At 54.7% G+C, this 20,492-nt stretch overlaps 1 protein-coding gene across 3 annotated transcripts; it reads left to right on the plus strand.

The window, feature by feature from the left end:
* The first annotated feature begins 627 nt into the window (after positions 1-627).
* On the plus strand, positions 628-17,231 carry PLA2G4F (phospholipase A2 group IVF). Of its 3 annotated transcripts, none has more exons than XM_078079489.1 (20): positions 628-859; positions 2,606-2,675; positions 3,285-3,421; positions 3,516-3,644; positions 4,072-4,112; positions 4,375-4,417; positions 4,874-4,940; positions 6,839-7,008; positions 7,141-7,254; positions 7,485-7,522; positions 7,753-7,888; positions 9,534-9,670; positions 9,947-10,169; positions 11,260-11,374; positions 11,600-11,737; positions 11,836-11,943; positions 13,106-13,300; positions 13,560-13,726; positions 14,575-14,761; positions 15,056-17,231. In XM_078079489.1, the coding sequence occupies exons 3-20, from the start codon at positions 3,353-3,355 to the stop codon at positions 15,307-15,309; spliced, it is 2,331 nt and encodes a 776-aa protein (XP_077935615.1). In that variant the 5' UTR covers positions 628-859; positions 2,606-2,675; positions 3,285-3,352; the 3' UTR covers positions 15,310-17,231. The 3 variants fall into 3 exon arrangements, with proteins under 3 accessions (XP_077935615.1, XP_035940458.1, XP_077935614.1); XM_036084565.2 differs by lacking the exon at positions 628-859 and adding an exon at positions 1,413-1,594 and having other exon boundaries at positions 2,603-2,675; XM_078079488.1 differs by lacking the exon at positions 628-859 and adding an exon at positions 1,413-1,594.
* Positions 17,232-20,492: the final 3,261 nt, after the last annotated feature.

A 20,492-nucleotide genomic window follows, 5' to 3' on the forward strand; every position in this document is an offset into this window, starting at 1 on the left:
TGTTTGAGGAAGGTTGGTCCAGCTCCAAAAAGGCAGTTTGGTCCTGTGTCCCCATCTTTAGCCATCTGTGGTCATCCTGAGTTCCCTTTATTGAGGTACAGGGCATGTGACTTCCAGGAGAGGGTGTCGTACAGCCCAGAGTATGGACGCCAGACTGCTCTGTGTGCCCCAGCTAACTCCATGCCCCCACTCGGGGCCCCCTGGGGTGGATCTTCCACACACTGTGCCTAGAAACCACCAGCAGGGGGGTACTCTGGCAATCTCTGAGACCCCAGCACAGGTCTTGGCTCTGTGTTCCAAATTAAGCAGAAATAGGCCCTCCCCTTGGGGCCTGGCCAATGGCAGTCATCCCCTTCTTTTCTAGGAGGTTCTGGTCTAAACGACTACAGGGTTCATTTTGGAGTTGAATCACCTCTTTTTTGGATGTTGTTTTTCTTCAATCTCCACCTCAGGCCTGGGGGAGGAAAGTGGAGATGACTAAATTTCGGTTAACGAACAGAAATTATCTCCCAACAGGTCACTGCCCCAGAGATCCTTTCTTCGGGAAACTGCCTTTCTCTGTCATCCAGACGGCTGTGGTCCACAGATGGTCACGTACCATCTGTAGCCTAAGGCTTACGATGATCAAAAGAGGACTCTTTAAAGCCTTATCTCCAGTAGCTTAAGGATAGGCAGGCCTGCTTTTTAGCTGTCCGTACTGATACCACCTGACGCTATCCCTGCCTGTTTACCTGGACCATCCAGGTATATCCACCAATCCAGGAAGAGGGCCTCGGGCAAAAGCCACACAGCATCAGGATGCCGTGAATTTCCTCAGGATACGGATGGATCCTCCTCACCTTTGGTTGCAAGGCCTAGTGTAAGTCTGGTACACAGCAGACTGTCAGTGTTTGATGAATAAATGAGGGATGTCACAAGAGATGGGAAACACATTTGGGTCCAGAGATTTCCATGTTTCTGCTTAAGAGCTGTGGGCAAGGTGGGACTTGAAGGGCAGACGGTTTTAGGACTTTTTTCTAGCTGGAGGAGACGAGGCCCTGATGCAGCACTTCCTGCCTTCCATCCCCAGCACCTGCTGTGTCAGCATTTTCTAGAAGGCTTGTTGGAAATAGGAACACCTGGGTTCTACCCACACCCATGAAATCAAATCATCTAGGCGGTGAGGCTCCGGTATCTATTTTTCCATAAGCAGCCCAATGATAACCAGGGGCCGGGTTTTGGGAACCAGAATACCAGTTCCTCATCCTCTTGGAGAGGGACTGAAGCGTCTCCTGCATAAGGGAATTGGACTCCAGTCACTTCCTGGAGCACATCAAACCCCACCTCCAGCCCCAGCAGGCCACCCAACCCTGAGTCCTCAGGAGAGTGGCCAGCTCCACCCTCAACATTTCCTGTCAGACCTGAGCTAGCAGTGAGTGGAGCCAGAGGAGAGCAGGGTGGCTCTGGAAAGCAGGCTTCCAGCCGAGAACCCTGCTGCCTGGCCATGCACTGGGTGCTCTGGCCAAGGTGGCTGGCAGGCAAGGGGCTGCCCCTCCTGGGGGCAGTGCTGCTGCATAAGAGAGAGAAGAGGGGACCTCAGTGGAGGCAATGGCGGGTAAAGTACCTGGTCTTCCCTGGGAAGTGTGGACTGCAGGAGCCTTGGGAGCACCGGGCCCTGTGAAGACAGGCCAGCCCGGGATTGGGTTCTGATCTGGGCTGGGACCAATTTGCTCTAGTCAACCTGGTGGAGCTTAAATTAAAGAGGTTGGCCAAGACCTTGGCTTTTGGAAATAATCCCCCTCCCCGCCCCCATGATACTTGCAGCTGTTGGCTTTGCCCAGAATGCCCCAGCTTGGCTGTAGAGTGCCCCAGGGGGTAAGGAGGAAGGTGCTTGCTGGGCTTTTGAGGGGATGGCCTCACTCCCAGGAGAGTGCAGTCTGTTGTTACCTCTCTTGGGCCCAAGATGTTGTCTCCTTAGGGACTCATCGGACCAGAACAAGCTGGGTGACACCTGGTTTCCCTTCACCTGCCGCCTCCTGGGGGTGTGGCCTTCGTCAGTGAGCTGGCGGGTGGGGTCGATCACGGCTTTCTCTTCTGATCTTTAATCTCCTGGGTGCATTCCTCCAGCTCTCACTTAGGCTCCCAAGCTCTTAGCAGCAGCACAGAGGTGAGGGGAGCTGCCCATTTGTGGTGCATCACAACCATAATTAGTAACAATGGCTACATATATGAAGCACTAATACCAGCCATTTATAGAACTTCTCATTTAAAAATCACCACAACCCTATGGGATTGTAAACCCCCGTTTATAGATGAGGAAAATGAGGCATGGGGAAATCAAGTAATTTGCCCAAGGCCATTCAGCTAGTTCTTGGTGGAGCTTAGATTTGAACCCAGCATGACTTGACTCCAAAGTCCAGGCTCATCACCGACATGCTGAACTCCCAGTGTCCCAGTGCCCCAAGGCCTCTCAGGTCCCAGGCACAGCGACTTCAGTGACCCTGGGCCAGGCTGCTGCTCTGTGAGGGGACGAGGGAAGCCTGAGCTGGGCACCACCACGGGGGGGAGATCAGGCCCCCTACCCAGCTTCCCAGAACTGAGTTACAGAGTTCTATTGTTTCAGCAGGAAACCCACCCATACTATGACCTCCAGGTGAAGGTGCTGAGGGCCAAAAATATCCAGGGCACAGATCTGCGTGAGTGACCCCCATTTCCACCCTTTCTCCCCTTCCTTTCCCTGGGGCCTCCCCAGAGTTCAGCAGGAACTGGCTTGAAGTTGTGTGTGTGTGTGTGTGTGTGTGTGTGTGTGTGTGTGTGATTTTGGTGTGGAGCAGAGGGGTAGTGCTGACTGTGGAGGGAGTCCTCCCCAGTGAGGGAGCTCCGGGGCAGGCAGGCAGGGGCTGGAGGGGGGGCCTGTGCAGACCTCGGACTCCTCCTTGAGTCTAGCAAGTGGGGCAGTGCCATCCTGACTGAGCTGAGGCCCGCTGTTGCCAGAAATCAACATCTGTTCTCCAGCCGCTTTCCACACCAATGGTCACCATGGAAGGGGACGTCATTGCCTGAATCAGGTCCTTTCAGGGGATTACTCAACAGTCTGTGCGGCCATGTGGTCTTTTCAACTGGCCACTACAGGATTCAGTTGAAAGGGAGGTGTAACCAGTCCAGATGGAGTTAAGGACATTGGCTCTCCCCACATCTCCTTGTCCCCCCCTCGGCTCCTTCCCCTCCTGCCCCAGCCTTCTCCAGGGAACCTTTCCAGCAATAAGAGCTAGACGATGAAAACCCCTCCCCCATCCCACCTGCAGTGTCCAAAGCCGATTGCTACGTGCAGCTGTGCCTGCCCACTGCGTCCTCCAGCCCCACCCGGACAAGGATGGTGGCCAACTGCAGTGACCCTAAGTGGAACGAGACCTTCCACTACCAGATCCACGGTGCTGTGAAAGTGAGGGCCAGCAAAGGGCCCAGGCAGTGGAGGGAGAGGGCTGTCTGCCCTCCTGCCCTGCCTCAGGCTCCCATCTCTCACCTGCCATTCCCAGAATGTTCTGGAGCTCACCCTCTATGATAAGGATATCTTGGACAGTGACCAGCTCTCCCTGCTACTGTTTGACCTGAGGAGCCTCAAGCCTGGCCAGCCCTACAGACACACCTTCCTACTCAACCACCAGGTGAGCCACCCCACCTGTGCCAGCAATGGACTGAACTCAAGGAGAGGAAGTCTGGCACGGGGCACTGAGGCCAGCACAGGCCAGGCCTCCAAGACAGACCCTCCTCTGTCCTACACCACTGACCCTACAAAGGTTTCCCCTCAAATATTTCTTCCCTGAGTGGAGCCAAAATGTGAGCTCCTTGAGGGCAGAGCACTTTGTCTGGCTTGGCCACCACCAAACTCTCAGTGTCAGGAACAGGGCCCGGCAGACAGTCTTGAATGCATGAAGCTCCTCATGAAGATGCTCCCCCTCCTGTGCCCATGAGAAGCCACGACAACAGTCACCTCTTCTAGTCCCTGGAGCTGAGCAGGGTAGGGGGCAGGGACGGTCTCTGATGCTTTCCGAGCTCTTTGAAAATGAACCCTTCCTTGCTTCATTCATGTAGGACTTACAGGAGCTGCAGGTGGAATTTGTTCTCGAGAAGAGGTGAGTCCAGGTGGTGCCCATGCCCTCTCATTTACGCCAAGAGTCATGGACAGCTCCGGCTGTCAGTCACCAGGTTCTGCCCTGGCCTGGCCTGAGAGGGAAGGTCCTAGTCCAGACACCCATTTGAGTGTTGGTGACAGGCCCACTCCTACCCAAACCTGGCCATGCTCCCCAGGCTCTTCCAGCTGCTTTAGTCACATTATTAGAGTAACAGCTCTCTCGAAGGGAGCCAGATGTCCCATGAGCCCATCATCTTTTGCAGCCAGGTGCCCGCATCTGAAGTCATCACCAATGGGGTCCTGGTGGTGAGTAGGGAAGGCAAGCTTGGGGCTGTCCAGGACTGGGAGTCCATGATTGAGCCTACCATGCCCCCTTGCCTCTGAAGGACACTCGAACCCTCCTGAGAGGGGAAATGTGCTAGGGAGCCATCTCCAGGGGTCAGGGCAAGAAGCTCCTTCAAGTCAGAGTGGCCAGCTCAGAAGCCCTCCTTCCTCCCCTGTGCACTGGGGCCCCTGGCTGCTGGGACTGCTGAAGACATGGCTATCAGAGACCCTCTCCTCCTTCCCCTTTCCCACCAGGGCCACTTCTTCTGAGTCCTGGGAGGGGTGCTGCTAAAGAAGACTCCTACCCACGAGGCACAGGCCCTGGCAAAGTTGTTACATGGGCCCCACCCCAGATACCCCTCCTTCCGCCCTGGTCTGGGCCCTGTGCAGGGAGGGCCCCGTGAACTGTTGGCTCCCAGCGGCCTCTGCTTTCCTCAGGCTCACCCCTGTCTGAGAATCCAGGGCACCCTCAGGGAAGATGGCACAGCCCCACATCGAGAGTATGGTGAGTCTGGCCCATGGCTTGGGTCTTGCCTTCTCTCCTGGGGGTTGGGGGCTGCTGATTTCTAGAAGGTGGGTCCAAGGCAGGCAGTTCTTAAATGTTTTACCACTCAAAGCGGACCAAGGATGGAATGGATTGCCTCTGAAGGTAGTGCATTTCCTGTCCCTGGAAGTGTTCAAGCATAGAGTTTTATCAGTCCGACCACTGCTCTGCAAAAAGCAACCCTGAGTCTCAGGGGCAGACAACAGGGAGCATTTATTTAGTTCACGTGTCGGATGGTCAGCTGATGCTTGGCTGATCTAGGCTGGGCTTGGCAGGAGGGACCTGGCTTTGTGCCATAGGTCCCTCATCCACCTCTGTGGCCCGCGGGCCGGTCGTGGTCTGAAGAGCGAGCCAAAATGAGCAGGTGGTTTTCAAGCCTTTGGTCACATCACAGCCACTAACTGACATTTTGCTAGCCAAGACACATCCCAAGGCTGACCCTAAAGTTGGAGGGCCAGCAATCTAGCTGGCCTCTCAGCGGGAGGAACTGAAGTCACATGGCAAAGCATGGGAATTCCAGGAGCCAAGGACTAGGGCCACCGATGAAGTGTGCCGTAGGGGGCAGCCACTCAGGATGGGGATGGGGGTTCCGGATGCTGGAGCAGAGCAGAAGCTGTGGGACAGCTAAGGTCCCCTCTGACGCTGAGAGTCTGAGCCCACAGGATGAGTCCACGGAACGTTCCGGCACTCACTGTGAGCCAGGCACTGTGCTCAGCATTTCACATCTTTTATCTTTAATTCTCATAACAACCCCGTAAAGTACAACTATTATCCTCTTAACTTACGAAACCGTGGCTCAAACAAGAAACTCACTTGAGGTCCCACAGCCTGAAAGTGGGAGAGCCAGGACCAGACCCAGGTCTGTGGCACTTGGGGGCCTGTCTGCTCTCTCCACCACAGATCCTATTGTCTCTGCCTCGGAATAGCACATAGCAATCTCCAGCCATAAACCACTGTTTCCTTATTTTCTCTAATCCCTACCCATCTGGGGTCATGTCACGTCTCCAGGTCTCATTTAGTGCCAAAGAGGGTGTGTTGGGGGAGAGATTCCATGTGGACCTCTGTTCCTGAAGCATCTGTCATCCTGGACTCTCTGGGTGTCTGTTGCTCCCAAGTCATGTTTAAGGTCTGGAGTCCCCTCTGTCTGAGTGTCATGCACATTTCTCTTGGGGGTTTTGCCTCCTCCCCAGAAAGCTGTTTGGAACAGGGTGAGCCCACAGGCCTCCCTCTTCGCCTCCTTCCAGCCTGGGCTGGCTCTCCCTGCTTCTCCAAGTCTCTACTCACCCACTTCTTCCTCTCACCTCCTCTGCACACCTTCTCTTCTTGCAAGGTCGTACACTTTGGAAATAAAGGACAGGACAACTTGCTGCCTATTTGTTTTCTCCCTGGCTACAAACCTTCCCCAAAGTGGTGAGCCCAGAGCTTGAGCGGAGGCAAGAGATGGGGCAACTACCAGTTGAAGACTGCTAATTAATATAATAATGTGTGATAATTATAACATTATAATTATTATAGAATTATATTTTATATACTTAATATAATAATCTCAAAATCATCAGCCCCATAAAGTCTGGGCAAGGAGCCCTCTCCCTCCCTGCCCTTCCCCCTTCCCTAGGCACTGTGTGGTTCCCACTCCCCCCCAGGATCCCAGTTCTGACCAGGGCAGGTTAAAGGACCCCAAGGTCCTTCATGATGTCTTTGCTATGGGGCACAGAGCCAGAGAGTGAGCAGAGCGATGAGTTGGCATTTCTAAGGGGAAAGAAAGGGGAGTTGCTGTTCAGGGTGCTACCATCATGTGCCACCCATCCCCCCCATTCTCACCCCCTCACCTAGGCCCTCACCTGGGCCCTCTTTCCCAGGTTCTAGGCAGATTCAGCTGACAGTGCCTGGGGCCTACGAGAAGCCACAGTTCTTGCCCCTGCAACCCCCCAAAGAGGGAGGCCTGCCAGCCACCTTCACCTTTCACGTGAATCCAGTGATCAGCTCCAGGCTGGATGTGGAGCTGGGGGAGAAGCTCACAGTCCTGCAGGTGAGTGAGCCCATAGTCTGGGAAGGCATGGATGAGAGAATCAGTCCAGCCGAGAGGGGCATCCCAGGGCCACCATGGAGGCACGTTTTCCTTCACCATGAAGGGTCATGAAGGGTGTTTTCTTCTCTGCAGGGTGACCCAAGTGCTGAGCTAGAGACCCAGACCAGCAAGCTGGGTGACGGGGGCATCCTGCTCTCTTCTTTGGCCTTAGGCCAGGAGGAAAGGCATTTCGTGGACCTGGGGGAGGTAAGGCTCTCTCTGGGTGCCTGAGGGACCCCTGCCTGCTCCCAAAAGGGGGCTGGGGGAGGGGCCTGCGAGGAAGGTCAAGGGGCCTGAGAGGGAGGGGGTCAAGATCAGGCCAGCCTGGACTTCAGCCATGATGCTCACATCGGGGCCAGAGCCACCAGAGCAACAGGGGCTGCCGGTGGGAGAATCCCACTCAGGACACTCAGGGATGGGGCTCTGGTCTCTTTCAGGACCAGGAGGTGGTTCTGAGTGTGAAGGCAGAAATGAGGTGAGGAAGGCTGACTTCAGGAGGAAGGCTCTTGGGCTAGGCTGGAAGGTAGGGGTTCTTCTGCCGCCTCGACTCAGCCTGGGTGGTGGAGGGCATGTCTGGTTCCGGTGAGGTCTTTCTAAGGGGTTCCACAGGATGTGGGTCTGCTACTGTGAAAAATGGGCTGGGTCCGAGGCTCTCCACCAGTGAACAGTTGCCCAGTACCCCACCCCCACCCCCATCTGAGGCAGCTCTGGAGACCTTGACCTGCGCCTTGGCTTTGGCCTGTGTGACGGGGAACAGGAGTTTCTGGACAAGAGGAAGCAGATCGTGTCCAAGGCCCTGCAGCGGGTGCTGGGACTGAGCCAGGCTCCTGACAGTAGCCAGGTATGAAATGGAGGAGGTGGCCCCCAGGGTCGCCAGGGTCACATCCACCCTCTCCCCTTGAGAGGACTGTGTGGCCAAGAGGCAACAGGAAGCCTTGAGGAAGGGCAGGGAACAGAGGAGGAAGGGGCAGGCTTGTTAGCCTGAGCCGTAGGCAAAATTAGGAGAATCAGGACCCCGTGTGTAACGAGGGACGAGCAGCCCTGGCCAAGCGAGGTGTATTAGTCCCCTCGGGCTGCCATAACAGAACACTACAGACTGGGCGGCTTAGACAGCAAACATTTATTTTCTCCCCTGGAGGCTGAAAGTTCAAGATTAAGATGCCATCAGGGTTGGTTTCTGGTGAGGCTTCTCTTCCTGATGTGCAGACAGCCACCTTCTTGCTGTGTCCTCACATAGCCCTTCCTCTGAGCAGGTACAGAGGGTAAAGGGCAATTTCTCTCTTCCTCTTCTTACAAGGACTCCAGTACCATTAGATAAAAGTCCCACTGTTGTGACCTTACATAACCTATATAACGGCCTTATAGGCCCTTTCTACAAATGTAGTCACACTGGGGCTTTGACATAGGCATTTGCAGGGGCGGGGCACAATTCGGTCCATAACCGTGGACAAAGGGGTTTGGAAGTGGAGGGTCCATGGGAGCCTGTGGCCGGGAGGCAGGCGGGAAGGCGGTACCAAGGGACAGAGCTATGGTAAATCAGGAACAAGTTGGTGGCTTCCTCCTCGCTGCAAGTGTGCTCGGGAGTTGGAGCCAGTTCCCGGCACTGACAAGGTGAGCAAGCCCAGACTGTTCCTTTGGTCTTGCCTGCCCTGTGCCAGCTCTCCACTCTAGGGCGAGGACAGAGAAGGCACAGACCTGGCTTTCGGGGAGCTCTGTGTCCTCCAGCCCTCTGGAGGGACAGTGCCCTTGCTGAGTGCTGGCTAGGGAGCATTTCTTTCAAGGCAGAAGAAAGGAGGGCAGGGAAGGGGACCAAAAGTCTGGGGGCAGAATGAGCCAAAGCCTCATGGAAAAGCTGAGCAGCCAAAAAGCTTCTAGTCGGATCCCACCAGGCACCTCTGATCCTGAAGAGACATCTGGGTGCCTCTCATGTCTGGGGCAGGTCCAGGCTGCTTGGCGGTCTTTGCCACTTTAGCCCAGTGGTTCTCGACTGGACACTTGTCACTGTCTAGAGACATGCTTTATGGCCACCACTAGGGCAGGGGAGAGGGATGCTACTAGAATCTAGTGGGTAAAGGCCGGGAATGCTGCTAAACATCCTACAACATACAGGACAGCCCCTTGTGACAAAGAATTGCCCAGTCCCAAATGATCATTAGTGCCAAGACTGAGAAACCCTGCTCTAATGGATTTGGGTGAAATCCAGTCTACCTTCCAGTTACTCTCTTTCCCGGTGTGATGGTTAAGAGCCATCTCCGAAGTCATACCGCTTTGGTTTCACAGCCCGTCACTTACCACCTATAAGATGGTGGGCACATTATCCAACCTTCCTGTGCCTCAGTTTCCTACTCTGTAAAGCGGGGATCCCATGGGTTGCTGTGAGGATTCAATGAGATAGACATACGAGGCTCTTAGACCAGGGTCTGACCTGTAAGCAGTAGTACCTAAGGGCAGTAGTCTCAGCGCTGTTGTGATATCGCTGTGCTCAGGTGCCTGTGGTGGCCGTGCTGGGCTCGGGAGGTGGGACCCGAGCAATGTCTTCCCTGTACGGCAGCCTGGCAGGGCTGCAGGAACTCGGCCTCCTGGACACCGTGACCTACCTGAGTGGGGTCTCTGGGTCTACCTGGTACGTGAGGTGCGGGCAGGGGGCAGAGTAAGGGAGAGCCCTGAAGGGGCAGGAGTGTGACCAGTGGTCTGGTGGATTCCCTGAGAGGGTGCTGGGATCCTGCCTCCAAGGGGGTTCAGAGGGGCAGAAAGGCACCACGTTCCCAGCCCTCCTTGAGTGGGTGGGGCAGGGCAGTGGGTACAAGGGATGGAGAGGTGGGGCACGCGCAGACACTCGCATCCCTCTCTCCCCTTGCTGTGCTCCTTGTGCCACTGCCCCAATGCTCTCTATGCCTAGGTGCATCTCCACCCTCTACCGAGACCCAGCCTGGTCCCAGGTGGCCTTGCAGGGCCCCATTGAACATGCCCAGGCTCGGGTCTGCAGCAGTAAGATGGGGGCCATGTCCCTGGAGCGCCTACAGTACTACGCCCAGGAACTGGGGAGCCTGGAAGGCAGTGGCCGCAGTGTTTCCCTCATCGACCTCTGGGGTCTCCTCATTGAGTATTTCCTCTACCAGGAGGTAAGAGAAGAACACATAAACAAACCTGGCTCCTTTCCACCCTTGACTCACCAGCACGTGCTTCTGCCTTCATGGCTAGGCTAAGATGGAATATTTGCAAAGCTATCCCTTAGGTCTGAGCTCTCTGAGGACAAGAGTGGGCTGACCTCGCTCCCTCTTTCCTGGCCCCTAACCCCTGAAGGGAGAGGCGGGTCTGCAGTTCTCGGGTCGGTCTGCATATTAGAATCACCTGCACCAGGGAGCCTGGGTGGCTCAGTCGTTAAGCGGCTGCCTTTGGCTCAGGTCATGATCCCGAGGTCTTGGGATCAAGCCCCTTATCGGGCTCCCTGCTCAGAGGGAGGCCTGCTTCTCCCTCTCCCACTCCCCTGCTTGTGTTCCCTCTCTTGCTGTGTCTCTGTCAAATAAATAAATAAAATCTTTAAAAAAAAAAAAAAAAGAATCACCTGCACTGCCTTTCAGAAACACCCAGGCCTGGGCCCCACTTCTGGAGATACTGATTGGGATTGGTCTGGGTTCGAGCGCTAACACTCGTGTGTTTTGAAACTGTTCCAAGGGTTCCAACCTGCAGCTTCGGCCGAACGCCTCTCCTGCCCACCGGCCAAGCTGCCCCCTGCTCCTAGGGCTGCAGGCCCTGCACAAGCTGGGAGATGAGAGGAGTCAGAGCTGAGTGAGGGTCTCAGGCCTGGGGGCCTGGCCCACCAGGGTGTGGATGTAAATCACAAGTGATTTCTCATGTCTAAGAAAAGAATCCATATTTTTGAATGATTTATTTTTTGAAGAACGTAAACTGGATTTTTTTTTTTTTTTTCAGTTTTTCCTTTAAAAAAGGTCACTGACTCCCTTGGGCTCTAATATGTTTTCTTGAACAAGAAAGGAGTGGGGAGAGTGTTCCCAATGCCCCTGGACTTGCACAAAACTCACTGTGGCCTTACCTGGGCTGCAGCCGAAAGCCTGGCCCTTAGAGAGCTATTTCTAGAGCACCGGCCTTGGCAGCCCCCGTCTCTGGTGGGCAAGCCGTCCCCTGAAGACGCCCTGGGGATGGGCAAAGGGAGCTCCCCAAAAGCCAAGTGCCTCCCTTCCTGCTTGCCAGGAAAACCCCGCCAGGCTGTCTGACCAGCAGGAGGCCGTCAGCCAGGGCCAGAACCCTTACCCTATCTACGCCAGCATCAATGTCCGCACCCACATCAGCGGGGAAGACTTCGCAGGTGCCTGGCTGTGGGGACCCGGGAAGCAGGTGGAGGCGGTGGTCGGTAGGAGGGTGTGAGAGGCCAGTGCTGGCAGCGAACAGACGGGAGCCTTGGCGCACAGTGGGCTTGCTGCCTCCTGCTCGTGGCAAGTCTGATTCCTGCTCAGGCACTCGAGTGTGAGGGGAAACCCTGGGGTCCTGGCGAAAGGCCCTGGGTAACATTCCCTTCACTCTGGGCCCCCAGAGTGGTGCGAGTTCACCCCCCACGAGGTCGGCTTCCCCAAGTATGGGGCTTACGTCCCCACTGAGCTCTTTGGCTCTGAGTTCTTCATGGGGCATCTGCTGCAGCCCTGGCCTGAGCCCCGGATCTGCTACCTGCAGGGTGAGTCTGGGCTGGAGGGCTGGGGATGCGGCAGGGGCGGGGCCGGGCCCTGAGATGGGGGCAGTTGTGAGGGCCCAGGGCCTTGCCTTTCCCCGTAGGTATGTGGGGCAGTGCCTTTGCAGCCAGCGTGGAGGAGATCTTCCTGAAGACTGCGGGCTCAGGCCTCAGCTTCTTGGACGGGCACAGAGGGAAAGTAAACATCACAGGTGAGGGTAGACACCCTGACCTCCCCACAGCCCTCTCTTCGGGGCCCTGGCTGAGGCATGAAGGACGAGGGAAGGGATGGTGCAGGACTTGGCTGTCCCGCTGGGTTCAGAGAAGTCCTGAGGAAATGACTTCTAGCTTAGGGTCTCCAGAGGCCTGTGGAGACAGTGTGCCTGGGGGGCCGGGGGAGGTCGTGTCAGAACAGCCAGTGGGAGGGGCGCCTGGGTGCCCAGTCGTTAAGCGTGTGCCTTCGGCTCAGGTCATGATCCCAAGGTCCGGGGATCGAGCCCTGCATCGGGCTCTCTGCTCAGTGGGAAGCCTGCTTCTCCCTCTCCCACTCCCCCTGCTTGTGTTCCCTCTCTCGCTGTCTCTCTCTCTGTCGAATAAATAAAAACAATCTTTAAAAAAATATATTTAAAAAAAAAGCCAGTGGGAGTTGTGAGTGCTCTATGATAAGGCCACAGCTTTGAAGTGTCTGCTCGGGTTGAAGTATGTCAACTCAGCCCAGGACCACTGTGCATCTGGTGGCTGTCTGTCCATACCCCTCGGGGCTGCTCTTTAATAAGTGGCCCGTGAGCTCCCTGATGCACAGAATACCTTTTCCACTTTTCTTCCCTGGATAACATCTGCTCATTTCTTAAGATTCAGCTCAGACATCATTTTGTCAGGGGGCTTCTCTGTTCTGCTCCATCCCTCCAGGCTGATAGAGGGTCTTACCACCAAAGTCCCGCAGCACTGTGCAAACCCTCCATCACTGTCCTTACCTCGAGGCATTGTTATGATTTATGATCTCTTTATGTGACTCTCCCAGGGCCAGGCCCTATTCACCTTCACATCCCTTGTGCCTGGCACAGTGCCCAGCACGCAGTACTCCTCAGTGGGTGTTTACTGGATGAAATTTTGTATATACAACTTTATTTCCAAAAGGGGGAAATAAATGAGCACTTAATAAATACAACGCCATAGGCAACTTTCAAAATATAGGCAACCTGAAACAAAAGGTCATTTAAAACAGGTTCTGGGAAGCAGCAGTCTGAGGCTTGGGAGCTGGGGGGAAAGGAGGGGTGAATGTGGGGAGGAGATAAAGGGGTTCCCCTGAGCCATAAGGGCCACTGGACAAAGGAGGGCCCCACTTCTATTTTTCACCCTCCCACCCCAATCTAGATGACAGCCAGAAGCTCCAGCTGCATGGCCCCACACGTCTGCGGACCAGGCTCTTCACCCCCCAGGGACCCTTCTCCCAGGCTGTGCTGGACATATTCACCTCCCGCTTTACCTCCGCGGAGAACTTTAATTTCACCAGGGGCCTCTGCCTACACAAAGACTACGTAGCTGGCCAAGAGTTCATGGCCTGGAAAGGTGGATGCTGCTCTGGGTGGGGATCCCCTGCTGCCTGCACCTCTGGCTCACTGGGGCCTGCCTTTTCCCCTGGAGGCTGGGTTGTGGACTCCTGCTGCCCCAGGGGCGCTGAGGGCGAAGGACTGGGATGTCTGCTAGGAGGCAGGGCCAGGGGCTGGGGTGGAGACTCTGTTGCCATCAGAAGCAGGGGAGGAGAGATCTCTACAGAGAGGGGCATTCCCAATGCAAAGAGAAGAGCAAGCATCTGTCCCTGTTGCAGCTACGCACCCTGATGCCTTCCCCAACCAGCTCACTCCCATGCGGGACTGCCTGTGCCTGGTAGATGGGGGCTTTGCCATCAACTCTCCATTCCCACTGAACCTGCTGCCCCAGAGAGCGGTGGACCTCATTTTGTCCTTTGACTACTCCCTGGAGGCCCCTTTTGAGGTAAGGTGTGTGGTGGGGAGGAATTGAGGTTGTCTGTTGAGGCAGCCTGGCTGGGCATTTGGGGATTGCCCTTCATGCAGGACCTGCGTTCTAATGTGCGGGTGGGTACCTCGTGAAGACTTTTAGTGGCACTGGTCTCCCCAGCTGGAGGAGGGGGATTGCTGAGGCTATGGAATGGAGCGGGAGTCGGGAGAAGAGGCCAAAGATAATCCTCAGGAGTCTTCCATCCTGGTGAAGAGAAGGCTCCTGTTCTGGCCCCTGCCTGTTTCTGAAAGCCTTCTTGGCTCCTGTCTGCACCTGTGTCTGGGTCTGCTGTCCCTTAGGTACTGGGGTAAAAACAGAACCATCAGCTCCCCCTGGGGCATCTCCAGTGGCAACTCCCTCAAGCCCTGCGGGGTAGTAGAAAGGTTCCACCATCTGGATGAGGGTTCTGGTCGAGCTGCTGGCTTCCTCCTCCTCCTTATCCTCCTGGGTCTAAGGAGAGCCTGGGATTAGATGACGGATAAAGCCTCTTCCCATTTGACCTTCTGTAATCATGCTGTCTCCACCTGGTGACATTGAAATCAGCCCCTAAGAGGGAGGAAGGAGAAGGGAAGCAGGGGGTGGTTATGGGAGGAATGACTGTGAGAACGCTGGTGATTGTCGTTAATCTACACAACCACCCCACTAGAATTTTTCCCGTTTTTATTTTGTAAGTAAAGAAACAGGCTCAGAAAGGCGATGTCACCTGCCTGTAGTCACTCAGCTAGCGGGGGGGGGGGGGGGGGGGGGGCCGCGGGGCACGGGGCGCAGGGCTGTGTGAGCGCAGGTGGTAGGAGGCAGGGTCAGAAGCTGGCCTCCCCGCCCAGGTCCTACAGATGACAGAGAAGTACTGCCTGGACCGAGGCATCCCCTTCCCAAGGATTGAGGTGCTCCCTGAGGACTTGGAGGAGCCCCGCGAGTGCTACGTGTTCGCCAAGACAGAGGACGCCCGCTCACCCATCGTGCTGCACTTCCCCCTTGTCAACCGTACCTTCCGCACACACCTGGCCCCAGGTGAGGGGAGGCCCTGGGCCGGGGTCTGGTGGTGGGGTGCTGTGCCGAGAGTGGACTCCCGGGACCGCGTACTGAAGCGTGCCTCCCGGAGGGCCCGAGCTGGCCACTGCTGCCCTCTGCTTCCGGGGCCTCAGTGTTCACACTGGCCCAGCTCATCCTGATGGTCGAGAGAGGGGAAATGTGGGTCCAGCCAGATATCCTAGGGCAGTGGGGCGGAGGGGGGGCCTTCTGGCCTGGCAGCTCCTAGCCTCGGAATGCCCCCAGCTGGGCCTTCTTTCCACTTCCCACCCACAGGTGTGGAGCGACAAACAGCTGAGGAGAAGGCCTTCGGGGACTTCGTCGTCAACGGGTCAGACACTCCCTATGGCATGATGAACTTCACCTATGAGCCTGAGGAGTTTGAGCGGCTGGTGGCTCTGAGTCGATACAATGTTCTGAACAACGCGGAGACTGTGAGACACGCCCTGCGGCTGGCTCTGGAGCAGCGACAGGCTGGGGACAGGGCTGGAGCTGACCAGGCTGGAGGGGAGGACCGTGAGGGAGAGTAGCCACCGTGGTCTCCAGACCGGGGCTTGAGGGAGGAGGAGTGGTAGACGCTGAGGGGCTCCTGCTTCCCATGTTACAGGGACCTGCTTAAGTCCTCCAGGCCCCAGAAAGCTCTTACAGAATGGCAGCTGGGCTTTGGGGCTGGGCCCTTCTCATAGGTGTTTCTGGGATATGATGGGGCAGTATGTCTCTCTGGGGCTCTTGGGGATGGGGGGCAGAGGTGAGCGGTGCTCATTTTACATTGGAGTGTAGAGGGGATCAGGCAACAGTCTAGCCCCAGGGCCTGCCCCAAACCCAGAAGGACCTTAGAGGGCCCAGGTCTTCAGACCCTCACCAGACTGGGAGCTGTGAGAGCTGAGGCACAGGTTTCTCTCCTTAAGCTGAGGCCAAAAGCAAAGATTCCTCCATCTAATCTACACTTTTGCAAATGGCCGGGCTCCTGGATGCAGTGCTCAGTGCTATCATGAATAAAGGGGGGCCTCCCGGGCTGCCAGTTTGGATTACTAATTCCATCCTTCGGCCTGCTGACTCTCCTTCGCCCCTGGCCTCCCCTGTGCCCCTCACTGCTCACCATCCTCTGCTTAGCCTCCTGAAGGCTGTGGGATGGTACCCCCCCATCCTGGCGGGGCTCCCACTGATGGGTGTGCTCATGTCTCCCTGTTAATTACTGATGCTTCGCTCTTTAAACTCGGGCCACGCGCTCTCCTCATGTGCTGCCACCTCCTGCAAATAGGCTCGGCATTCCCAGAAGCTCAATGGGTGTGTCTAGAGGGTGCGTTTGTTTATCGGGGAGCAGGAAGTGTGTGCCTGCAAATGTGTGCGTGTTCCTAGTGAGGGTGGGGCGGGCGAGCACCTGTCTGTTGGCCAGGGATGGGCAGTGGTAGAGGGCGCCTGGCTGGGAACTCGGAGGCCTGGGTTCCTGCCCCTTTCACAGACACATGCTATGATCTGGGCAGTCTGCCCCTCTCTCCCCCTGTCTTTCATCTCTCCTGACCCACGTGGGATCCTCTGAATAGCAGGAGCCTCTCTAGCATGGCCAGATTTTAAGTCTGTAGAGAGGAGATCCACTCTGACTAGGTGTGATCTGGGGGCCCTCAGGCCATAAGCATCTGCAGGCTTCTTCTCCCTACCTCCATCCCGCCCAGCGCGGAGCTGCCTGGGGCCCTTCAGTGGCCCGGATGCCATACTCTCTTGAACCCTTGCTTCTACTGCCCTTTCCTTCAGAGTGCTCTCTTGGGCTGCAGCCTTCCCCTTCCATCCTCTCTAGGACCAAAGTCACAATTGCTCTTTCAGTCAGGGACACCTATTAGAGGAAGCCTCACTCGTCCCGACTCTGGGAAGAAAACCCTCATTCTGGCTCCCAGCTGGGAGGTAGGTCATTAGATCCCAGCCTATGCCCCCAGCCTGGCCTGCCCTGGGACCCCCAGGCCTCCAGCTGGACATGAGCAGGAGGGCTGAAGGAGCCAGGCCTCAGAAGGCCCAGTGCTTTGGGCGGCATGGGGAGGGGGGCCAGTTTGGTTCTCTCCTGCCTCCTCACCATTGCTGCCTGTCATAGACCACCAGCCCTGTCTTGGCTCAGCAATGAAAGGTTTCCTTTGGGGTAGCCCCAGGCTGGCCCCTGAGCTCCCGCTATGGCCACTGTCATCACCCCTGCTGTGATGACATCATCAGTAACTTATTAAGACCCCCATAGAGTTCATAATTTAGAACTTTGTAGAGTTCTTAGATCTTCGTGGAGGAATCTTTGCTTAGAATCTTCAGTCAGTCTGTCTTTAATGCCTGAGATAGCCCCAGTCTGTCTCTGGCTCCCGGAGGGTAGAGATTTCTGTCTGTTTCGTTCGCTGCTGTATCTTCAGTGTTTAGAGCCCTGCCTAGCAGATAGTAGATGCTCCAAAAATATTTGACAAATAAATGAATGGGATCCTACATTCTAAACAGACGGATCATTAACCCCCAACCACGTAAAGATGTACACCGCTGTCCTCCAGTGGTTCTTAACCCAAGTGGACCTTTTTGAAAAGCTGATGAAAGCCATGGACACTCTCCCAAGAAAAATGCACACATATATGCAAAACTGCCTGCAACAAGAGCTCTGTTTCACTCTGTGATCACCACCCCGGGGTGCGGGGGCTGGTGTTTGCTCTCCAGGCCAGCAGGAAAAGCAGGCACATGGGCTTGTACAGAGTTGGGAGGTACCTTGATTCACACAGAAGTGTAAGAAATGCCACCTTGGCTCAGATTATGTTTGGGAAGATGTAATGAGATAAGGGTGGGAGAGCTAGAAAGGGGAGGCTGGTCTCCCTAGCCAAGAAACTGGTCAGCAGGTGCAGGGGTGAGCTCAGCCAGGGAATGAGGAACCATCACCAGGATTGAATCTGGGAGCCAACTAGAGGAGGAGTTGGGGGTCAAGGATGACCTGGCCAGTTTGGCTCCTGCTCCTTGGTGAGGAGGGATCTAAGGCTATTTCTACTGCATTTCTGCCCCATTTCCAACCCAGGCGCAAGATGGCCAGAAACATGTTTCAAGGTCCCGAGGGTGACCAGGTTGGAGGGATTTGGCCCCAGGAACACAGCTTGATTCACTCTGAGGCTGGGCAGAAACACCGGAGCAGGGATGTCATTCCTTCTTGTCAGATCCCCTCATCAGGCAAAGGAAGAAAAGGGTGGCCACCAAGGCTGCCATGCATGGGTGCACACGTTGTATACTACACAATTCCAGGAGGTGCCATTCATATGAAGTGACGATATGAACTTGCCCAGTGGGCTTGTACCACATGGCAGCCCTGGGCCCACAGTCTTAGCTCAAGGCGTGTGAGAACAGACACTGGTTCAAATACTAGGCCTCCTGGCTTCTTCAGATATATCTCTGGGCATTCACAAGAGTCTCCTGCAGAAAAAAGAAAGAGGTGCAGGGCAGATCTGGGGGTGGAGGGAGGGAAAGGAAGAAAGGAAGGAAGAAGGAAGGAAAGGAGAGACAGAAGAAAGAGAAGCGTTTTCTTCTTTCATTGGCTGGCACAGCACCGGGAGGGGGGCCTCTGGTGTTGGCAGGGGGCAGGTTGGCGTAGGTGCCTTCCCACCCTCTCCAGAGTTCAGTCCCTGTAGCTAATTGCCTCACTGCTACTCCATTCTTTTGCTCAGAGTTTACATGAAAGCTCCCTCACTTCAGATGGAGTCATTCTTGGAGAGGAGGAAAGGAGGATTACCTGCATTACTCTGCATGCCTCCATTTCCCCCCCCAGTCCCCACTCTATAGTGGTTGAAAATCCACAGGAACACAGAACAGGGTAGGGAGTCCAGGACTCTTCCCCATGCAGGAGAGAGGGGTCTACACTGGGGCTGTCCTGCCGGTCAGGGAGATTGGTCACCAGAGTTCAGGGGTGGGAATTAATTTTTTCTATTAGGCCACGTGAGGCACAGGAAATATTAAGCAAGTAGGAGCCCATATATATTTTTAAACTTTTATTTTATGGGGCGCCTGGATGGCTCAGTTGGTTGAACGTCTGACTCTTGGTTTTGACTTAGGTCGTGATCTTGGGGTTGTGGGATCAAGCCCTACGTTGGGCTCTGCACTCATTGGGGAGTCTGCTGGAGATTGTCCCTCTCCCTCTGCCCCTCCCCTCCACTCTCCCGCACGCGCACTCTCTCTCTAAAATAAGTAAATAAATCTTAAAAATTTTTTTTTTACTTTAGTCAGATTTTGGTTTTGAAGAAATATATATGTAATAGAAGGCCATTTAATGAGAATTTCTAAAAGTCTAGTTGCTAACGCTAGGTGGCAAGCTTTGGAAAAGTAAGTGATAAAAGGAGGCAAGGTTGGGGGAAAAGTCAGAGAAAGACAGAGGGAGGAAAATATGAGTAAGGCAGAGGGGCAATCGGGTGGGGAGGGGGTGAGTAGGTGGTGGAAGGGAGTGGGGCAATTGCTTTGGAGACAGGTTCTGGCTGCTTAGCTGGTGGTTTGCAAGACTTCTGTGCCTCTTTATCCTTCGGCTCAGAGTAGTGCTCTACTCTGTAATGTAGCCACACAGTGGAATCACCTGGGGAGTTTAAACAGTACAGATGTCTAAGCTGGGTCTTCTCGGTCTCCTGCAGGCCATATACCCTGTTCTAGCCACCCCCACTCAGTCTTCTGGACCTGGGCTGAGGGCTCTACAATAAGGCCCAGGTACCCCTTGATCTCTGGTTCAGGCAGGTACCACCTAAGCCTCCTGTTTCTTGCTTTCTGATTTAATTCTCTTTCTTCCACTATCCCCCTCTGCTAGTATGAAAGTTCTACTTTCTATTTCTAGAATGCTGATGGTTTCCCTTGTCAATTTTATTGAAGTGTATTTTATAAATAATATAATGCACCCGTTCTAAGTATACAGTAAATGTTTAAGATTAAGGGTACAGTTTGGGGCACCTGGGTGGCTCAGTCAGTAGGGTGACTGACTCTTGATTTCGGCTTGGGTCATGATCTCAGGGTCATGAGATCGAGCCCCGTGTCAGGCTCCATGATCAGCGGGAGTCTGCTTAAGATTCTTTCCCTCTTCCCTTTCTCTCCCCCTCTGTCCCCCCCCACTTGTGTGTGTGTGCTCTCTCTCTCAAATAAATAAATCTTTAAAAAAAAGATTAAGTGCACAGTTCAATGAATCTTAGCAAGTTTACATACACATGTAACCATCACCACAATCAAGATATGGAACATTTCAATCACCCAAAATGTTCTCTTGGGTTCCATCCCAATCAGTCTCCCACCCTTGGTCCCAGTGCCCACTGATCTGCTTATTGTCATTATAGACCAGCTTTGTCCTTTCCTGAGTTTTACATAAATGGAATTATATAGTGTGTACTCTTTTGGGTCTGGTTTCTTCCACTCAACATAGTGCTTTTGAGATTTATCCATGCTGTTGTGTGTACCCGTGGTTTGTTTCTTCTTATTGCTAAGTTGGGATTTTGTGGATATACCACAGACTGCTTATCCATTCACCGGCTGATGGAAATTTGGGTTATTTCCAGTTTGGGGTTCTCATAAAGCTTTTAAACTTTTATTTTTAAAAAGCCAGTCAGTCTCCATTTTCTCTCCCCAAATAAGACAAGAACCTGTGCATGCTAACACATTTTCTAGTTTCTGCCCTACATCTGGCTTCCCAGCCACCCAGACCTTCCACAAACTACCTTGGGGCTCTTGCCTGAATTTTATTTCCAGT

The sequence above is a fragment of the Halichoerus grypus genome, chromosome 8 (genome assembly GCF_964656455.1).
Source record: "Halichoerus grypus chromosome 8, mHalGry1.hap1.1, whole genome shotgun sequence".
NCBI lineage: Eukaryota > Metazoa > Chordata > Mammalia > Carnivora > Phocidae > Halichoerus > Halichoerus grypus.

Bases quoted from the DNA above. Each gene is read 5' to 3' on its own strand.
- PLA2G4F (XM_036084565.2), top strand. From the start codon at position 1,484: ATGCACTGGGTGCTCTGGCCAAGGTGGCTGGCAGGCAAGGGGCTGCCC. The intron at 3,645-4,071 runs GTGAGCCACCCC...TCATTCATGTAG, and splicing joins CCTTCCTACTCAACCACCAG to GACTTACAGGAGCTGCAGGT. The intron at 7,009-7,140 runs GTGAGTGAGCCC...TCTTCTCTGCAG, and splicing joins AGAAGCTCACAGTCCTGCAG to GGTGACCCAAGTGCTGAGCT.